Raw genomic sequence first — 19,883 nt, forward strand, 5'->3', positions numbered from 1 at the left:
AACTAGAGAATATTAGAACAATAATAGAATGTGAATACCAAGATATATAGAGCTAGTTCTTCTCTGCACTAATCTGTAATGGTAGCACAAAACAATGGTGTCACCCTCTTCTATAATATTCTCACTTCCCTGTACAAAGAATCCCAGAACTCACAACAATCTAATCTCTCTTGTATTCACACACCACACTCCAAGTTTTCTTGCTTTTGATTACAAAATGATCAGTAAGTAAAAAACAAAGAGAGGTGACACCCTTTTATGCACACTTAACAAAAGTAAGTTAAGAAAACAGAAGTAACAAGACCTTTTATTTGGTAACTGATTTCAACAAGCTTCCTTCAAAGTGTTCAATTCTCACTCTTATTCTCACTTAACTGATTTCAACATGGGGTATATGACTAATCTTTCTCCAGTACTCCTTATTCTCACTCTCCTTTGGGTCGTAAATTTTCTTCAGTTGAGGACAATTACTTATCAACAAAGAGCTGAGGGATGTTGGAAACCCTTCTTCTGATAATGTCTGCAACTCAGGGCACGAAATGATGCGAAGTTGTTGCAAGGAGGTGAGTTGACTCAGCCCATTTTTGTCCAGGCCTCTAAGTTTTGGAAAGTTATAGAAAAGAAGAATGGTAATAGTGTCAGGCAGCAGTCCTTCCTCCGGAAATGATTCCAAATCTTCTTCATCTCCGTTAACTGTAACAATCATGAGATTGGGTAATGTTTGCCAATTCCATTTTATCCTCAAAAGTTGATGATAGTTTATCCTAAGTGAAGACAAACTAATGGGCAGACCACCTTCAGGAATAGTCTTTAGCAATGAACAACCTTCGATTTTCAAATATTTCAAAGATGAGAGGGAAGTCATCTTCTCAGGCAACCACTTCAATTTAGGGCAACGAGAAATCCGAAGTTCTCTCAGTTTGGGAGGAATAAGTCCACCATTTGGGAAAGACACAAAGCTAGGACAACAATGGATAGTCAGAGAAGTTAGTTCCTGACATTGACCATCTGACATTGAGAGGGCTTCAAAGTAATGGCAGTTGTTTATTTTAAGAGTTCGGATTGTGGGAAATAAATCCATATGGCAGGATCTAAAGGATGACCCACAATAACTCAAAGTAAGTGACTGAAGAGGAGTGAGAGTGGTAAGCAAACTTCCAGTCGAAGAAGAAGGATTCATTGCCTTTATTGCCTCGTACAATGATTCCACATTTTCCAATTTTGAAATTATCATTTCTGTGACACAAGGTAATCTTGGGATATTTAAAGCACACTGCTTATCTGCATCAATTTCAATCTTTGTTAATGAAGGAAGGAAGCGAGGCAAATCCCCAATGAGCTTACGACAATGTCTAATCTCAAGTGTTTTGAGCTTTCCATATGTTGCTGCATCTTCAGTTTGCATTGAGTGCCATTGCTCCCATGAATACATGAAGCTGAAGCTTAAGGTTTCCAATGATGAAAATGGCTTCTTCTTCGCAGAACTATTCCCGTAAAACTCAGCACCCACAGTCGTTACTGAATGAAATCTTGAAATGTGAAGAATTTTTAGTGAAGGCAGTTGCCCAAGTGGTGGTAAATTGGAGCAATGCCGCCTCCCACTAAGCTTTATGTCAACAATGTTGCTGAACGAATCATCACCAATCCAATTTGGAAATTTTGTGCCAGGGTAACCAAGAATCTCGATCTGCTTCAACGTTGTGTTAGGTGAAAGCATTTCAAGCACACTCTCTCCATGTTTTGGATCAACAACAACATTAGCAATATCAGTAGTCCATACCAAACTCAATTTCGCAAGTTGCTTCTTATTTAGTACATTGACTTGATCCGATGCTTTTGTAATATTGGCCACATTTTCTAACTTCTTAATGGAAAGTTCTCCTCGTAGACTTGGAAGGTTTGCCAACTCTTCTATTTTAGCACCACTATCCTTTCCCACAACGAATGTTGTCAACATTTGGAGTTTCGTCAATTTACTTATTTGACTTGGCATCTCTACTAGCCCAGCTTTGCTTATAATAAGATGTCTCAAATTAATGAGATGATGCATATCTTTAGGCAGAGTTTCAAGTCGATCACAATATTCCAATTTCAATGTCTGTAAATTGTACAATGTAGTTACAGATTCGGGCAACATCACAATCTTGGTGCCAGAAAGGTCTAAATAGCGAAGATATTTTAGATCACCGATTGAATCAGCCAAATCAGTGATACCACAATCACGAAAAGATAAAACTTTCAAACATTTCAACTTCGGCAGCAAATCGTGCACTACTTCCTTAGGAACCAATGAATCACCAAAACCAGAACTTATTGACAAAAGGGTTTGCAAACGAGTAGCTTTAAAATCATAAGTAGATATCTTATCACCATAACAAAGGACTTCCGTGGCACATCCAAGGTGACGAGTCTTCTTCTCAAACTTATCAATATCTTCAATATGCTCCAACAAATAACAATATTTTCCAGAAACAACTCTAGCCAAATCAACTATAAGGTCATGCATAACAAAATACGACTTATTATAGTAATCGGTCCTCGGTTGAAAAAACGACATAGATATTAATTCATCAAAATACTCATCACCAACTTCTTCCATTCTCTTACTCCCCTCCGAATGCATCACAAGATTTTCTGCCATCCATATTAAGACTAGTTCCTGTCTTTGAAATTCATAGCCTTTTGGGAATATTGAGCAATAAGCAAAACACTTTTTCAAGTGTGCAGGAAGATAGCGGTAGCTCACTTCTAAGGCCGCAGGAAGAAACTTGCTCCTTTTATCTGTCAGCTTCCAAATATTACTCGATGCTATTTGTTCCCACTTCTCAGCATCCAACGTCGATCTCAAGAGGCCTCCTAGAACTTTAGCAGCTAAAGGCAAGCCATCACATTTATTAGCAACTTCTCTGCCAATTCTTTCTAGTTTTGGATTCTCAATAAACATATCAAGATTTCCACAAGAGGCGTGTTTCGCAAACAGTTCCCAACACTCATCTTTTGATAATTCTTTAAGATAGTGTGGATCAACAGTTCCAATGCTATCTGCAACTGATTTGTTTCTTGTCGTCACTATTATTTTGCTGCCTCTTACCCCATTATTGAAAGGCTTCATCACTTCCGTCCACTGAACATAATCATCCGCCCAAGCATCGTCTAGAACAATCAAAAACTTTTTTCCCATTAACTTCTTCGCCAAGTTAACTTGAAGCGAATTCAAATCCATGCCATTGCGAACATCATCACCCGAAGCCACTTGTTGAAGAATGGTTTTTGTCACAGCCATGGCGTCAAATTTATCAGAAACGTACACCCACACCTTAAGTTCAAACATCTTCATCACTTCTTCATCATTGAAAAGGGTTTGAGCAAGGGTTGTTTTTCCAATCCCACCCATTCCCACTATGGGAATGACGTCAAATTTATCCGATGTCAAAGACTTCATTAAAGAATCCTTGTCATTCTCTCTACCATAAACTTCAGGTTCATCCGGCAGTGAAGTCTTAACAAACAGCATTACTGATGGTTTCACCTCAACAACATTCTTTTCTAGATTCAAGATTCCAATTTGATTTGCCGAAGACTCCAATCTCTGAAGAATCTCTTCCATGTTGCTGTTTCTTATACGTTGAACTGAGTTACGAGGATTTGTATAATTGAAGAGCTTTGTTACCTTTCTTCTTTCTGTTTCTGCCTCAGTTATCTTGGACTTCAGAGCATCATATTGGATATCGCCAAAGAAGTCCTCAGCATCATCCACAGCATCGAGAAGATCGTCCAGCCACTTCTCCACAGCAGGGTTTTTGATTTTCTTGTTCTCCACCTCGAAACGAACAGCAGCAAGACAGTTGAACGTTGACTTCAGCTTCAAAAGCCTCTCAGAAACACAACTTTTATTTCCCTTGAAGAAGAACTCCTCAACATAAGGAGAAGCTATCTTTTCCAGCAAAAAATCAAAAGAAGCAGAGAGAAGAGACCCGATCACAAGTTCAGCAGCCATGTTTCAGTTCACTACTTTAGTAGCTAGCTAGCTCAGTTGTTGCAGTACTGACTGTTCAAAGGTTCATAAAAAGCTTATAGCAATAATGGAAATGAAAGGATAAGAGAATATGATGAGAATAGTGATCATAAAAGCATATCACTCATACATTTGCAAAAGTAGGCTTTACTAATAATAATAATATTTATCAGATCAATCAATTGAACATGTAAATATTTTTACTATTTTTTTCTTTATTTTCAAGCTTTATTTAAATTTATTGAGAATGACAATTCACAAACATGCACCGAGTTTGATAGCAAATGCAGTAACTTTTAATTTTAAATTCTAAATTTTTGTTATGTTTGATTCATACCAAATCTTTAATTTTTTATTGTTTAGTGTTTATTTAATTGATATATTTTATTAATAAAATAAAATTTTGATTTTGATTTTGATTTTTTTTCATGCTCTAAAGAAAGAAATCTGAATTTCAAACTCATTTTAATTTCTTGTTTATGATAATTTGTTCATTATTTTCCCTTCAATGGATATGTTGATTTATCTAATTTACTTTCAATATTTGTGGATGATTATGTTCAATATGATTTTAGTATTTGATTTGAGATCCAAAAAATAAGAATTGCATATATATTCTAATTAAATAAAATCATAAGTTGGAGATAACTAAGCATTATTCAAAAATATTAATTCAACATAATTCTCACAAATAGTATAAAACACCTTTAAAAAAAATATAAGACAGACAATATAATAATTTTTAATTTATGAAAAGTAAAGTGGAAAGAAAATGACTGAAAAATAGTGCAAGGAAATTGCTTGGAAGAAAAAGGCAAAAGAAAAGGAACAAAAGTCATAGAAATAAATCTTGTTTTTGATTTGGTTGTCTTTATTTTAACAGTGCTTTGTCCACTCACTTGGCCCCACTTTGCTAGTGCTTATTATGCATTTTAAAAGCAGGGTTAAGAAAAGAAAAGACCAATGTTTTTACTACTTTTTCTTTAATTTTATGATTTATTTAATTATATATATGTATATAGGGTGCACCCCTTTCTGTTTTGGGTATTGGGACGATTTTCGGCGCAATTTTTTTTTTATAATCATATATTTTGTAGTTATATAGAGTATTTTACAAATTTTTAGAAAATTCCGAATAATTTACAGTGTCGAAAACAAATTTCAAATATGGCATTTTTCACGCGCATAAGAAAAAATAGTCACGAGTGCAACAAACTATTTGAACATTATTTTCGATACCGTAAATTAATCAGAATTTTATGAAAAAATGCAGGATTCTCTAAATAATTACAAAATACACGGTAATAAAAAAAATTGCACTGAAAATCATCTTGGTACCGAAAACAGAAGGAGGGTGCACCTGTATACCCCTTTTTAAGGGGTGCACCTTAGCCTCCACCATTAATTATAAAGCAAATATATATATATATATATATTTGGATTCCGATGAAACAATACATCAATGAGAAGATAGTTCGATAAGTTTGTTTATAAGTTTAGTGGATTTTTTTGTTTATTTTTCTATTTATAGAAAAGATCGAAAAAAATATAAATTGTATATACTCTAATTAAATAAGCATACAATCATCATAAGTTGGAGATATATAAGCATTCATAAATATTAAACATATTTTTCTCATAGAAAGAAATCTTGTATTTTTTTTTTGAAAAGAAGAGTCAGAGGTCAGAAAGACCTCCTCTCAAAATCAATAATAACCCTCACTTTTGGCGGAAGAATACTGTGGAAACAAAAATAAGACATATACAAAGCCTTAGAATAAGCCTGAACAAGAAAGATTAGGACCACAAATACATCCATTCCCTACAAAGATCCAAGAAGAAAACATTCTCAAAACCTTTCGACCTATATACCCAGGTAGCCACCCAGAATCTAATTTTATCCCAAAGGGAATCAACAGAGCAAGAGGACTCATCAAAGATCTTGCTATTTCTTTCCAACCAAATAACCCAGAAAGTTGACAGCGCGGTACTTTGCCAAAGACGAGTCATTCTCTTCTCTCCCTCTAGAAATCTTGTTTGTGATTTTGTTGTCTTCATTTTTCTCCCAAAAGACAAAATATTAGTGCTTCACCATTGAAATCATTATCTAAATAATTGTTTAATCAGTAGCTATCATGGAAGCTCCCACCAACTATACCTTTGGAATTTTATGAAGGCAGACCCACCATTTACTCACTTGGCCACCCCACCACCTTATAATGTGCTTACTATACACTTTTTAGAAATGTTTAAAATAATTTAACCAATTCAATCTAATCCTATTAACCTGTTCCAAATCTAATTTAATTCACAAAATGATATCTTTATTTGTACAAATTAGATTAGGCAAGAATTGGATGCACCTTCAATGTTAAATCGTTAATATCACTTAAATACTCAACAATGCTTTTACACTTGAAGATTTCTCTCAGCCCACTATAGACTTTTCACTCACTCTTAAGGCAAAACACATCAGTCAAACATTAGCATTTTATATCTTTACACATTAGCCTAAGACCAATAAAATCAGAATTAATAAAATCAAACTGCAGTCTTTATGAGTCAACTGTCAAAACCTTCCAACTAACATAACTGCTTCCATAAGACTATGAGTCAAGATCCAGTAATCTTAAAAGTAATCTTAAATGTCTGCATTGGTGAAGAGATAATACACAGTCACCACTAGTTATTGAGGGATAGTCAAACACACCCAAATCACCATTATATAAACCTCAATAAAAAAAAAAGAGCATAACAACACAGCAAACAAAAATCATTTCAAATTATCAATTATCATAATAAATCACTATTTACACACGACTACTATTAAGTACATGAGGATCAATGATATTTGTTATATTATATGCTTTTCTCTGTGTAATAATGACCCTGATAATTTATAGTTTGCCATTTTGGATATTAAGAACCCTCAAACTCAATCTCCATTAAGTAAGACAATATAGATCATAACCATTAAAACTTTATCAGAAACATTGGCATTAACATTCAATCACTGGCAATTTAGATGCTTACCTCAGCTTGAAGTTTTGTGGTATGGATTTGAGAATTTTGTAACACTTTGCATAGATTGAGTTTCCAGAAGCTGAAGATTGCAAAGGTTCCTGCAGTAATGGGAAATTGTCTATTCAAAACTAGAGTAAATTGGCCACAAGTAGTAGCTCATCTCCCAAAGGTTCAATTAGATCAATATATATACATATATATATATATATATATATGTATGTATTTATATGATAAGAAACATAACATTTATCACACAAAACAAAAATCTTCTTTTCTTGTAATAAACCAGAAAAGGAAAAATACAGGAAGTCATCAATCTTGTACATCAGTAAAATTACCTAAAATTGAACTTTTTCCCACAGCTGCATCAACTCTGATTCGATGCCATGAAAGATAAGACTGTTTCTTTCAAGCTAGAGTTGTCAGCATATAGCTAAAATCTTCGTTTTCATTCATCTTTCCACAGAGCCCTGAGAGAACATTGCTTGTTTCATATAGATATATGCATTAATTGAAAGCGAAACTCATAATTTGGCGAAAGGTGTCAAACAAAGATAAGAAAGATTACCTTAATAATTGATAATTAGAGGATGCCCTCTGAAACCGTTAAAACAGTTACCCTTTCTTGAATCTTGAAGTTGTCATTTACTTAGTTTGCCAGGATTACCCCACAGATTCAGTAATCTGTAATACCTAATAAGTATAAAGTAGTTTCAAGTTCAAATATGGCTATACCAGAATTCAATAATCAGTAATGACAGAGAAAGAACAGACTAATCATTTGCATAGTCTTTGTATGCTGCATTGTCTCCTGCTTCAACCATCACATATAAAGTTTTACGTAATCAACTGATACAAATATTATCAGGACCATTCTCTTACTCTGATTGCTTCTATAACTATGAGAACTCCAATCTTAAAGCTTTATGATATTGTATGTAGTCACACGCTACAAAAAATAATAAATATATGAATTAATAAAATGACATTAGCAATATGTTTCCATGTTTTCTATATATAAATCCTGTAGCTAGCTGTATATTTTTTTTTTTTGATAATTAATCAAAATTATTAAGAGTTTTCCTCTCTAAACTCCTACAAAACCAAGTCACTGGCCTGTTCGACAAAAAGGAACTGTAGCTTTCTAATAAGCAATTAATGTAGTGATGAACTCCAACCTTCCTTAGCCAACACATATAATAATATTATTCAATCTCAAACTTCCTTGTTATTAGAGGAATAAAGAATTTAACAATAAAGAATTTAACAAGCTAAAACAGAAACCAAAATATCAGTAAAGATGATGGACCCTGGAAGAAATTACAGTACTTGAAAGAATTCCTTGTAAAGTATTTTATTGATATCAAGCAAAAGTGTTACAAATACCAAGTTTTTACTTTCTCACAAAACACAAAAACCAGATAACCCCCACTACTATCCACTTTAGCTATTTATAGGTTCAATCGCTAATATCACTAATTACAGATTTAAAAAGACAATTAACATCAACTAATTGACACATCATTACTACAATTAGAAATTATCTAAATACTCACAAGCATAACAAAAGAACAACTTATTAAGAGCATATATTGTAAAAGATGAACAAGAGAAGTAGTTTACTTGGTTGAGACCAAATAATCAGGTCCTACTTCCAAGCCATAACAGCTATGCATAACACATTTTATAATCCAAAACAGCAACAATTGACAGATCTTGATGTCTGATGACCCTGATACATAGCAAGCTGGATAACTCTGCTACACAGGATAAGAATAAAAAAAACATCATAATTTGGTTTACAGAATGGATGGAAAATGACAGAACTACTGCCATATGTTCCAATCTTGTAACAAATCAGAAAGGGGAAAATGTATGAAGTCTTTGGTCTTTTAGATCAGTAAAATTACCTAAAATTGAACCTTTTTTTCACAATCGCATAAATTCTGACTTTCTTCCTTCTATTTGAGGTAGGACGTGTTCCTTCTAGCTCAATCTTTTTTTTTTTTTAAAATAAAAAGACAAAGGTCACATGTCCATGAGTGACCTCCTCCCAAATTTATTGAAAGCCCTCACTTGTGGCGGAGGAAAACCTTGGTAACAAACAGAAAACTTGAGAATTACATGAAAATAAAGAACACATCTCTAGCAGCACAATCATAAGACAAAACTAATAAGAGATAACTACAAACTAAAACATAATTAGTACAAAAACCTTCCCCAATCTCTACAAAGGCCTAGGAAAGAAAGTCAATCCCTCAAAGTCTTGAGTTTTATCAATCCAAGTTGCAACCTAAAATGGCCGCTAACCACAGCTTTGGCTTCCGCCTTCCCCCTAACAATTTTCTCTCAATCATCTGAGCACAAGACCAAGGCAAACACCATTGAATTTCGAATTCCGTATATTCATCCACAGCTGCTGAATTAATGCACATTCCATAAATAAATGCGTGATGGTCTGCAACACACACACCTAGAGATAAATCAAATCATATCGAATTTCACTGTCACTTAATCCACTAATCTAATCTATGAAAGTAAAACTCAACATTTCAAACTTCCTCTCTACAATTCTAAGTCGAGTTTTATAAACCAAAAAAAAAAAACTCACAGAAATCTCACTTCCCAAATCCCCTTCTACAAAACATCAATGACTCATAGCTGATAAATTATCTCTATTAATTTTTTAAAGCTTAACACTAAATCCATTAACCAAGAGTACTTATTTCAGTTATTTTAGGTGAATTTGTAAAGTACAAACTCTTACATTATAGAATGCTTAAAATCACCTCTTTCATGTTGTGGAAATTATCTTTGTGTAAATACATAAGAATTTACAAAAAATACTCTCATTGATACAAATAATGAAGGCTTATAATTTCACAAACATACTTAGATATACATCTCTGTGCGTATACATACATCCATGATTTGAATGGCCAACACTTTATGAATTTAATAATTGTTCTACTTTATATCATTGGAATTGAATAACAAATATATATTTTAGAAGATGTGGGCAATACGAACAACTATCTCTCTCCAAATGTGGTCTAGGCATACCCTTGCAGCTCCACACTTCTCCTCACAAAGAGGAGGTCTCGAGTTTGAATCCCCTCTCCCCCCCAATGTTAAAAAAAAACTCTCTCCAGATAACCAGTGAAAGAAAAATACATAGAAATACATAAAATTCAAGCAAAGTGATTTAAAAGTGTGAACACAAACTTTAAATTGTAAACACACCTGAGGGTCTGTGCTACATCATTATCTGAAATTGTATTGTTGGACTCAAGAGCTTCCTTCAAAGTGTTAGCTTCCCAGAGCCATTTATAACTCAAATCTAATGGTCTTGCTAGTTGTTTGAGAAGAATAGGATTCATAAACAGTCTAGGCACAAATCATTCCAGCCTCAGATTCTCAGTATACATAATAAAATCTGTCAAAACAAAGTGAGCAATGAATAAGAATATCAACCATAACAAACCATAGACAGTAAAAAAACATTATAATTCTGTTAAGAGGTGATAATTATCTGATTGAGATAATATTGCTCAAATTAAAAGACAAGCTATACATATACCAAAACCCTTTTCCTTAAAAAAGTAAAATTGTCTACATGTGCTGAAGCTTTAATGAAAAAATCACACCTAATTTTTAAAATATAGCCACTCTAAAGTCTAAAGTATTTTGATATATGTAGAAGAAAAGCAACAAAAATATCTTAAGATGTAAAGAAAATCTCAATTAATTAAAGAATATACATTGGTTAATTAAAGTGTGGTGAAGCTAGATCAAAACAAAATACAGAGAATTAAATTTACAAATTATACATACTTGAAGATCAAATACCTCAATTAATCAATCGGAGTAGCTGTTTGGATGGTAAATGCAAGCTCAAAAAATTAAGAAATTAAGAAAATGGTTTACTTGCTTGATGTCTTTTATAGCAGCAAGAGTAGCATTTCCACATGAAATGTGTTCTGAACCAGCAAAATAAAATCTCAACTTTCGTATTGAATTTTGCTAACCTGAGTTCCCAATTTGATATTTTGGTCCATTCTGAACTGATATGGATTTCAACAGTTGTAGCTCTCATAATAATTCTGCAATAACTAACAAATAGTTCTGAGGATATGTAAAACAATACCGATAACTATTATCTCTCTAGATCAACGATTAATAGAAGAAAAATACAAAGGGATCAATCAATTAATTGTGATTGCCTAAAAAGAGCAAATACATACCTCAATTATTTGATTTAACATTTAGAGTAGTTGTGCGAAAGATTGGGATGTGACGTATGGTAAATGCAAGCTCAACGAAATAAAACATGTGGGATGTGACTAATCTTGCTCGAGTACTCCTTATTCTCACTCTCCTTTGGGTCGTAAATTTTCTTCAGCAGAGGACAATTTATTATACATAAATACCTAAGGGAGGTTGGAAACCCTTCTTCTGATAATGTCTGCAACTCAGGGCACCACCTGATGTGAAGTTGTTGCAAGGAGGTGAGTTGACTCAGCCCATTTTTGTCCAGGCCTCTAAGTTTTGAAAATCTATGGATAGAAAGAGAGGTGATAGTGGCAGGCAGTAGTCTTTCCTCCGGAAATGATTCCAAATCTTCCTCATCTCCTTCAACTGTAACAACCCTGAGATGGGGTAATGTTTGCCGATTCCATTTCATCCTCAAAAGTTGATGATAGTTTATCCCAAGTGTAGACAAACTAATGGGCAGACCCCCTTCAGGAATAGTCTTTATCAATGAACAACTTTCGATTGTCAAAGATTTCAAAGATGAGAGGGAAGTCATCTTCTCTGGCAACCACTTCAATTTAGGGCAAAGAGAAATCCGAAATTCTCTCAGTTTGGGAGCAATAAGTCCACCATTTGGGAAAGACACAAAGCTACGACAACGAGAAATCCGAAATTCTCTCAGTTTGGGAGCAATAAGTCCACCATTTGGGAAAGACACAAAGCTAAGACAACGATAGATAGACAGAAAAGTTAGTTCCCGACATTGACCATCGGACATTGAGAGGGCTTCAAAGTAATCGCAGTCGTATATATCAAGAGTTCGGAGAGTGGGAAATAAATCCATATGGAAGGATCTAAAGGATGACCCACAGTAACTCAAAGTAAGTGACTGAAGAGGAGTGGGAGTGGTAAGCAAACTTCCAGTCGAAGAAGAAGGATTCATTGCCTTTATTGCCTCGTACAATGATTCCACATTTTCCAATTTTCTAATTCTCATTTCTGTCACACAAGGTAATCTTGGAATATTTAAAGAACACTGCTTATCTGCATTAATTATAATCCTTGTTAAAGAAGGAAGGAAGCGAGGCAAATCCCCAATGAGCTCATAACAACGTTTAATCTCAAGTGTTTTGAGCTTTCTGTATGTTGCTGCATCATCTTCAGTTTGCATTGAGTGCCATTGCTTCCATGCTGACATGTTCTCGAAAATTAAGATTTCCAATGATGAAAATGGCTTCTTCTTCGCGGAACTATTCCCGTAAAACTCAGCACCCACAGTCGTTACTGAATCAAAACTTGAAATGTGAAGAATTTTTAGTGAAGGCAGTTGCCCAAGTGGTGGTAAATTGGAGCAATGCCGACTCCCACTAAGCTTTATGTCAACAATGTTGTTGAATGAATCATCCCCAATCCAATTTGGAAATTTTGTGCCTGGATAACCAAGAATCTCGATCTGCTTCAACGTTGTGTTAGGTGAAAGCATTTCAAGCACACTCTCTCCATGTTTTGGATCAACATCAACATCAACATAAGCAGTCCATTCCAAACTCAATATCTCAAGTAGCTTCTTATCCAGTACATTGACTTGATCCGATGCTTTGGTAATATTGGCCACATTTTCTAACTTCTGAATGGAAAGTTCTCCGCGTAGACTTGAAAGTTTTGCCAACTCTTCTATTTTAGCACCACTATCCTTTCCCACAACGAATGTTGTCAACATTTGGAGTTTCGTCAATTTACTTATTTGACTTGGCATCTCTACTAGCCCAGCGTTGCTGAAAATAAGATGTCTCAAATTAATGAGTTGATGCATATCTTTGGGGAGAGTTTTAAGTAGACGACAATTTTCTAATTTCAATGTCTGTAAATTGTACAATACAGTTACAGATTCGGGCAACATCACAATGTCGGTGCCAGAAAGGTCTAAATAGCGAAGATATTTTAGATCACCGATTGAATCAGCCAAATCAGTGATACCACGACCACGAAAAGATAAAACTTTCAAACATTTCAACTTCGGCAACAAATCGTGCACTACTTCCTTAGGAACCAATGAATCACCAAAACCAGAACTTATTGACAAAAGGGTTCGCAAACGAGTAGCTTTAAAATCATAAGTAGATATCTTATCACCATAACAAAGGACTTCCGTGGCACATCCAAGGTGACGAGTCTTCTTCTCAAACTTATCAATATCTTCAATATGCTCCAACAAATAACAATATTTTCCAGAAACAGCTCTAGCCAAATCAACTATAAGGTCATGCATAACAAAATACGGCTCATTATTGTAATTGGTCCTCGGTTGAAAAAACGACATAGATATTAATTCATCAAAATACTCATCAACAATTTCTTCCATTCTCTTACTCCCCTCCGAATGCATCACGAGATTTTCTGCCATCCATATTAAGATTAGTTCCTGTCTTTGAAATTCATAGCCTTTTGGGAATATTGAGCAATAAGCAAAACACTTTTTCAAGTGTGGGGGAAGATAGCGGTAGCTCACTTCTAAGGCCGCAGGAAGAACCTTGCTCCTTTTATCAGTCATCTCCCAAATATTACTCTTTGCTATTTGTTCCCACTTCTCAGCATCCAACGTCGATCTCAAGAGGCCTCCTAGAACTTTAGCAGCTAAAGGCAAGCCATTACATTTCTTAACAACTTCTCTGCCTATACTTTCTAGTTTTGGATTCTCAATAAACATATCAAGATTTCCACGAGAGGCGTGTTTCGCAAACAGTTCCCAACACTCATCTTTTGATAATTCTTTAAGATAGTGTGGATCAACAGTTCCAATGCTATCCGCAACTGTCTTGTTTCTTGTTGTTACTACTATTTTGCTGCCTTTGGCTCCATCCTTGAAAGGCTTCATCACTTCCTTCCACTGAACATAATCATCCGCCCAAGCATCGTCTAGAACAATCAAAAACTTTTTTCCCATTAACTTCTTCGCCAAGTTAACTTGAAGCGAATTCAAATCCATGCCATTGCGAACATCATCACCCGAAGCCACTTGTTGAAGAATGGTTTCTGTCACAGCCATGGCGTCAAATTTATCAGAAACGTACACCCAGACCTTCAGTTCAAACATCTTCATCATTTCTTCATCATTGAAAAGGGTTTGAGCAAGGGTAGTTTTTCCAATCCCACCCATTCCCACTATGGGAATGACATCATATATCTTTTGATCACCGCCTACATCATCTGATATCAAAGACTTCATTAAAGCATCCTTGTCATTATCTCTACCATAAACTTCAGGTTCATCCAACAGTGAAGTCTTAACAAACAACATTTCTGATGGTTTCACCTCAATAACATTGTTTTCTAGATTCAAGATTCCAATTTGATTTGCTAATAACTCCAATCTCTGAAGAATATCTTCCATATCGGTGTTTCTTTTACGATCAATTGAATTCGAAGGTTTAGAGAAGAAACAAGAGAGTAACTTACTTGCCTTTCTTCTTGCTTTCCTTGACTCAGCAGCTTTCTTCGGTTTGAGAGCATCATATTCAACATCGCCAAAGAAGTCCTCTGCATCATCCACAGCGTCGAGAAGATCGTCCAGCCACTTCTCCACAGCAGGGTTTTTGATTCTCTTGTTCTCCACCTCGAAACGAACAGCAGCGAGACAGTTGAACGTTGACTTCAACTTGAAAAGCCTCTCAGAAACACTACTTTGATTTCCCTTGAACAACAACTCCTCAACATAAGGAGAAGCAATCTTTTCCAGCAAAAAATCAAAAGAAGCAGAGAGAAGAGACCCGATCACAAGTTCAGCAGCCATGTTTCAGTTGTTGCAGTACCCGATCACAAGCCCCAAATTTATTGGTTAATTAAATAAATAACTCTATTTTAACAAAAATTAAGAAAATGGCCGAATCTCATATTTCAAAATAATGAAATTACACAAATAGCTTTGTTCTTATTACTTTCTTTACAACCTTAATTTAAGTAAAAGTTTCAATTTACTTTTGGTCTTAATTTTGGTTTTCTTATTCATTTATTTTTATTCACTAGCAATTATACATATATTTTGTAATCTAAGTGTAATCCATTTACCTGTAAATTTTAGTTATTTACTCTTTCTTAAAGTTAATTAATTATTTTGTAAGATCAACATTTATATGAATTTTTATCTTTTTGTAAATAAAAAAATCTTATAAATTCAGATTTTTTTTCTTCTTATCAATCATCACTTCATTTTTGATATCCTACACTTACAAAAAAAAATATAGATAAATAAGAAGATGATTTACTTTTTGTTAATCTCATATACCATAATTTTATTTATTATTATAACCTACAGCTAAATATAAGATATCATAAAATAAATAACATATATGTCATATTATCAAACTTATATATTATAAATAAGTTTTTCTCTTATTATTTTATTTTTGATATATTATAGTACAAAGGACACATATACCATGCTATTAATCATATACATAATGAACAGTTTTATTTTCACCCAAAAGTTATAATTATCTCCAATATATATATCATAGAATAAATAAAATATATATCATGCTATCTATCAGCCATGACTATCACTTAGAGTGAATATAATAACATTTATAATATATAACTTATATATCATAAATATTTTTTTATTCACTCTAAGTGATAATATATAACTTATATATCATAAATAATTTTTTATTCACTCTAAGTGATAGTCATGACTAATATACTATAGTACAAATAACAAATATACCATAAATGATTTTTTTTTATCCTAAGTTATAGTCAACATAGATATACCATAGTACAAATAAAATATCATGCTATTAAACTTATATATCATAAATATATTTTTTAACATTAAGCTACAACCTTCTTTGATATACTATAGTACAAATAACATATATACCATGTTGTTTACGATTTTTTTCTTCTCTTTAAGCTATAGTCATATTTGAGATACCATAGTACAAAGAACAAATATTAATTGCTATTAAATGTATTGACCATAAACAATTTTATTTTCACCCTAAGTTATAGTCATCTCCGATTCACCCTAAAGCAAATAAAAGATATATCATGCTATTAGAGTATACCATAAATGTTTTTTTTATTAAATCTAAGTGATAACCATCGTTAATCTACCCTAGTAAAATAACGAATATACTATGCTATTAAACTATTATATACCTTAAACACTTTTTTTTACCCCAAGTTAGAGCCATCTTTGATATACGTACTATAGTGCAAATAACAAATATATCATGCTATTAAACTTATATATCATAAATATTTTATTAACCTTAAGTTATAGCCATTTCTAATATATTATAGTACAAATAACATATATACCGTGTTGTTAAACTTATATACCATATACATTTTTTTTCTTCATCTTTAAGCTATAGTCATCTTTGATATACCTAGGGATGCACATTTTTCCCACGCAGGGCCCCACCCCTAATAGTAGTATTTTTTTTAATATTTTAAATTTTATTTAGGATAATGTTTAATATTTTAAATAATAAATATTGTAAATATAATTTACGACTTTTATTTTAAAATTTATTTTTTAAATAAATAGGTTCCCTGTGGAGATACCTCGCCCCCGACGAGGAATAAGCGGGGATGGGGCAGGGGCGTGGATTAAAAATATAAATGGGGACGGGGACGAGGGGAACAATCCCCGCCAATTCCCCGCCCCATGTGCATCACTAGATATACCATAGCACAAAAAATAGATATACCATGCTATTAAACGTATATACCATAAACATTTTTATTTTCACCCTAAGTTATTGTCATCTCCAATATATTGTAAAATAAATAAAAGATATATCATGCTATTAAACTTATATACCATAAACGTTTTTTTATTCACTCTAATAAGTTATACCATTGTTGATATACCATAGTACAAATAACAGATATACCATGATATTAAACTTATATACGATAAACTATATTTTAATCCTAAGTGTTATCCCCAAAAATTGGAGATCGATGACGTGGCAATAGAGGTGAAAAGTAGCAGTACATGGTTCGTAAACGATACATTAATAGTCAATAAATATATTGGCTCCTCAGAGTTGTGATAAAGTGATACATTAGAAAGAATAGAGCAAATCATATAGTCATCTACAAGTAATACTAAGTTCTACTCATTTTTGTTCATTAATATTGAGCACCTCTTTAGTAAAACAATAAACCTGAAAAAACAGCACTATGTAAACCAAGACTATGTACATGCCAATGATAGACTAGCTAATCATAACAAACCAGGAATGTTATTAAAGTTCAAAGAAAGTTAAACTCAAAACTTGAAATTTAAAGCAAACACATAACATGTACAAGTGACAAGACTAGAACTAGTGAGTATGAAAATTGAACATATATACCTTTGTTGGCTTTGCATAGAAGAGGGGCCAAAAGAACTATCTTCTTTTGAGGCAGCAACTGGGACTACTTCAAATGGCTTAAGAGATTTCTGGTCCTTCTCCTTCTGCTGCAATTCTTCTTCTGCATTAAGCGTCACAGTTACTGATAACTTCTGTCAACCTCCTTTTAATAGAAAGAATGTTGCTATATGACACCTTAAGATGCTCGATACCACATGAAGCGGCATAAAGTGATTAAGTCATTTAATATCGGGTTCTGCATATTCAAATTTGAAGCTAAATATGTGGAATCTAATATGAAATTGTACCAAATGTTGTGACAATAAAGTTTGAGATGTTGCCAAGACTTAACCAACAATAACTCAGAGAGAGAGAGATGTAGTGTCGATGATCAAGTACCAGCCTTATGATAAATTTTGTGTTAATTTAGACGTTACACAACTTCAATCTTGTTCTCTATCTCTTGCAGAATCAATTGATTCGTATTTAATAAGGTTTCATCATGTACTGCAAAAGTTTACTAGCTTCTTAATTAAGATGAAATACTAACACAAAAAAAGCATTGTTCTTCTTTAGCATAGCAGATTAAATTAGAATGATGAAAAACTGAGCAAGATACTCAATACAGCAATCTAGTGCAATTTAACATGTGTCTACACATACATACATAATATGTTTTACTAAACTTACTTCTGGTTGATAAAGCTGGTCTCTAACATGAATGTATTTTGTATGAGTTACAGCGCAAGTCCAAAAGCAAGGATTCAATATTAAAAAAAAACTACTAAATATGTTTTGAAGCCTCATAAAGGATTCAATAGTTTCTAATAGTTTAAAACTTGCTATACAAGGATTCTGTTGGGTTTCAATTTTCTTCTGCTTTTTGAGAAAACATTATAAATTGCTAATTGCAAATAGAAGGGGACATGAGTCTGAGTTGGTAGAAAGTTTTGATCTTTTCTTTTTTACTTTATTTATAGTAGTTTGTGTCGGTGGAGGTATTTTTGAGGTTAAATCAACCAACTGCCAAAAGAACATAGCTATCAAGAATCTCAGTTGCTCCTCACATGATGATGTCTCTGTTGGATTTACCAATAGATCTCATCTTAGCTATAAGAGCAACTTACTTATAGTGTCTTTGCCTTTGCCTGTGGAAACAAGAGAAGAGAATCTTAAATGTGGGATTCTTTGGGGTCTTAAAATAATAATAATAATAAGAATAGAGCTGGCCTTTTCTCTTGCAGTCTTACCCATATAATTTATTTATTTGTTTCATTCCACGACATTGCTACTTGTTAGAGAAAATATCTCACATGAAAAATATGTGAGTATATTCAACAATTTATAAGAGTACGAGTTACTCCACTCATCACCAATTGACCAATTGGTTTTGAGATGAAACCACATGGCACACATACTTCTTACCATGCACATCATTTTACTTCTATACCACTTTCCACGTTCTAATATGGTATCATGAACAAAAAAAAACTCTAACGAGTAAACACGATCCAAATCTAAAACCCGATCCAAAAAGAGCCTTTGTGATTCGGGGATAGTGAGCCAAAAGCGCCACTTACGATCGAGCCGTCCAAGATTGGTGAGCAAAAATAGCCACCATCTTGAGGGGAAGAGAGCCAAAAAGAGCCACTTATGATCGAACCATCCAAGATTAGTGATCAAAAATAGCCACCATCTTAAGGGGATGTTAGAGAAAATATCTCACTTGGAAAATATGTGATTATATTCAACAATTTATAATAGCATAAGTTACTCCACTAATCACTAATTGGTTTTGAGATGGAACCCATGCTTTTTACCATGCACATCATTCTAATTCTATACCACTTTCCATGTTCAACAAAGAATTATATATATATATATATATATATAAAGATCGGATTGCAACTAAGGTTGAAACTCAATCTCAACTGTTCACCTAACTTTGTTCTCGTTGCATAAATGAGGGGCCAGAAGAACCATCTTCTCTAGCAACAGCACAGCTACTAGGACTCTACAACGTAACTCTCACTTCAGCAAAATGACTGAAACAATTACAAGGAAACCTTTTTAATGTCTCACTCACTTCAGTAAAAATAAGTTGACCAATTCACAGTTGCCCTCTAAAACCGTTAAATCATTGATGATGATGATGATGTTGAGTAATTAGGCAGAAACATGGACTCTAACACCTGTGTTTGGGCTGCTTAAGGATCAATATG

The 19,883-nt window shown here is 33.5% G+C and overlaps 1 protein-coding gene across 8 annotated transcripts; it reads right to left on the reverse strand.

Moving 5' to 3' along the window:
- Positions 1-45: 45 nt before the first annotated feature.
- LOC133824601 (putative disease resistance protein At3g14460) lies at positions 46-15,159 on the reverse strand. 8 transcript variants are annotated; one of them, XM_062257531.1, is made up of 10 exons: positions 14,750-14,887; positions 11,068-11,142; positions 10,283-10,475; positions 8,950-9,497; positions 8,663-8,796; positions 7,922-7,988; positions 7,608-7,732; positions 7,378-7,509; positions 7,049-7,137; positions 46-4,048 (listed from the first exon to the last, which is right to left on the reverse strand). In XM_062257531.1, the coding sequence occupies exon 10, from the start codon at positions 3,995-3,997 to the stop codon at positions 371-373; it is 3,627 nt and encodes a 1,208-aa protein (XP_062113515.1). In that variant the 5' UTR covers positions 3,998-4,048; positions 7,049-7,137; positions 7,378-7,509; positions 7,608-7,732; positions 7,922-7,988; positions 8,663-8,796; positions 8,950-9,497; positions 10,283-10,475; positions 11,068-11,142; positions 14,750-14,887; the 3' UTR covers positions 46-370. The 8 variants fall into 8 exon arrangements, with proteins under 8 accessions (XP_062113515.1, XP_062113516.1, XP_062113514.1 ...); XM_062257532.1 differs by lacking the exons at positions 11,068-11,142; positions 14,750-14,887 and adding an exon at positions 10,889-11,057; XM_062257530.1 differs by lacking the exons at positions 46-4,048; positions 8,950-9,497; positions 10,283-10,475 and adding an exon at positions 5,653-6,664 and having other exon boundaries at positions 11,068-11,151; positions 11,284-15,159.
- Between the last annotated feature and the right edge of the window lie 4,724 nt (positions 15,160-19,883).

This window comes from Humulus lupulus, chromosome 3, assembly GCF_963169125.1.
Source record: "Humulus lupulus chromosome 3, drHumLupu1.1, whole genome shotgun sequence".
In the NCBI taxonomy this organism is placed as follows: Eukaryota; Viridiplantae; Streptophyta; class Magnoliopsida; order Rosales; family Cannabaceae; genus Humulus; species Humulus lupulus.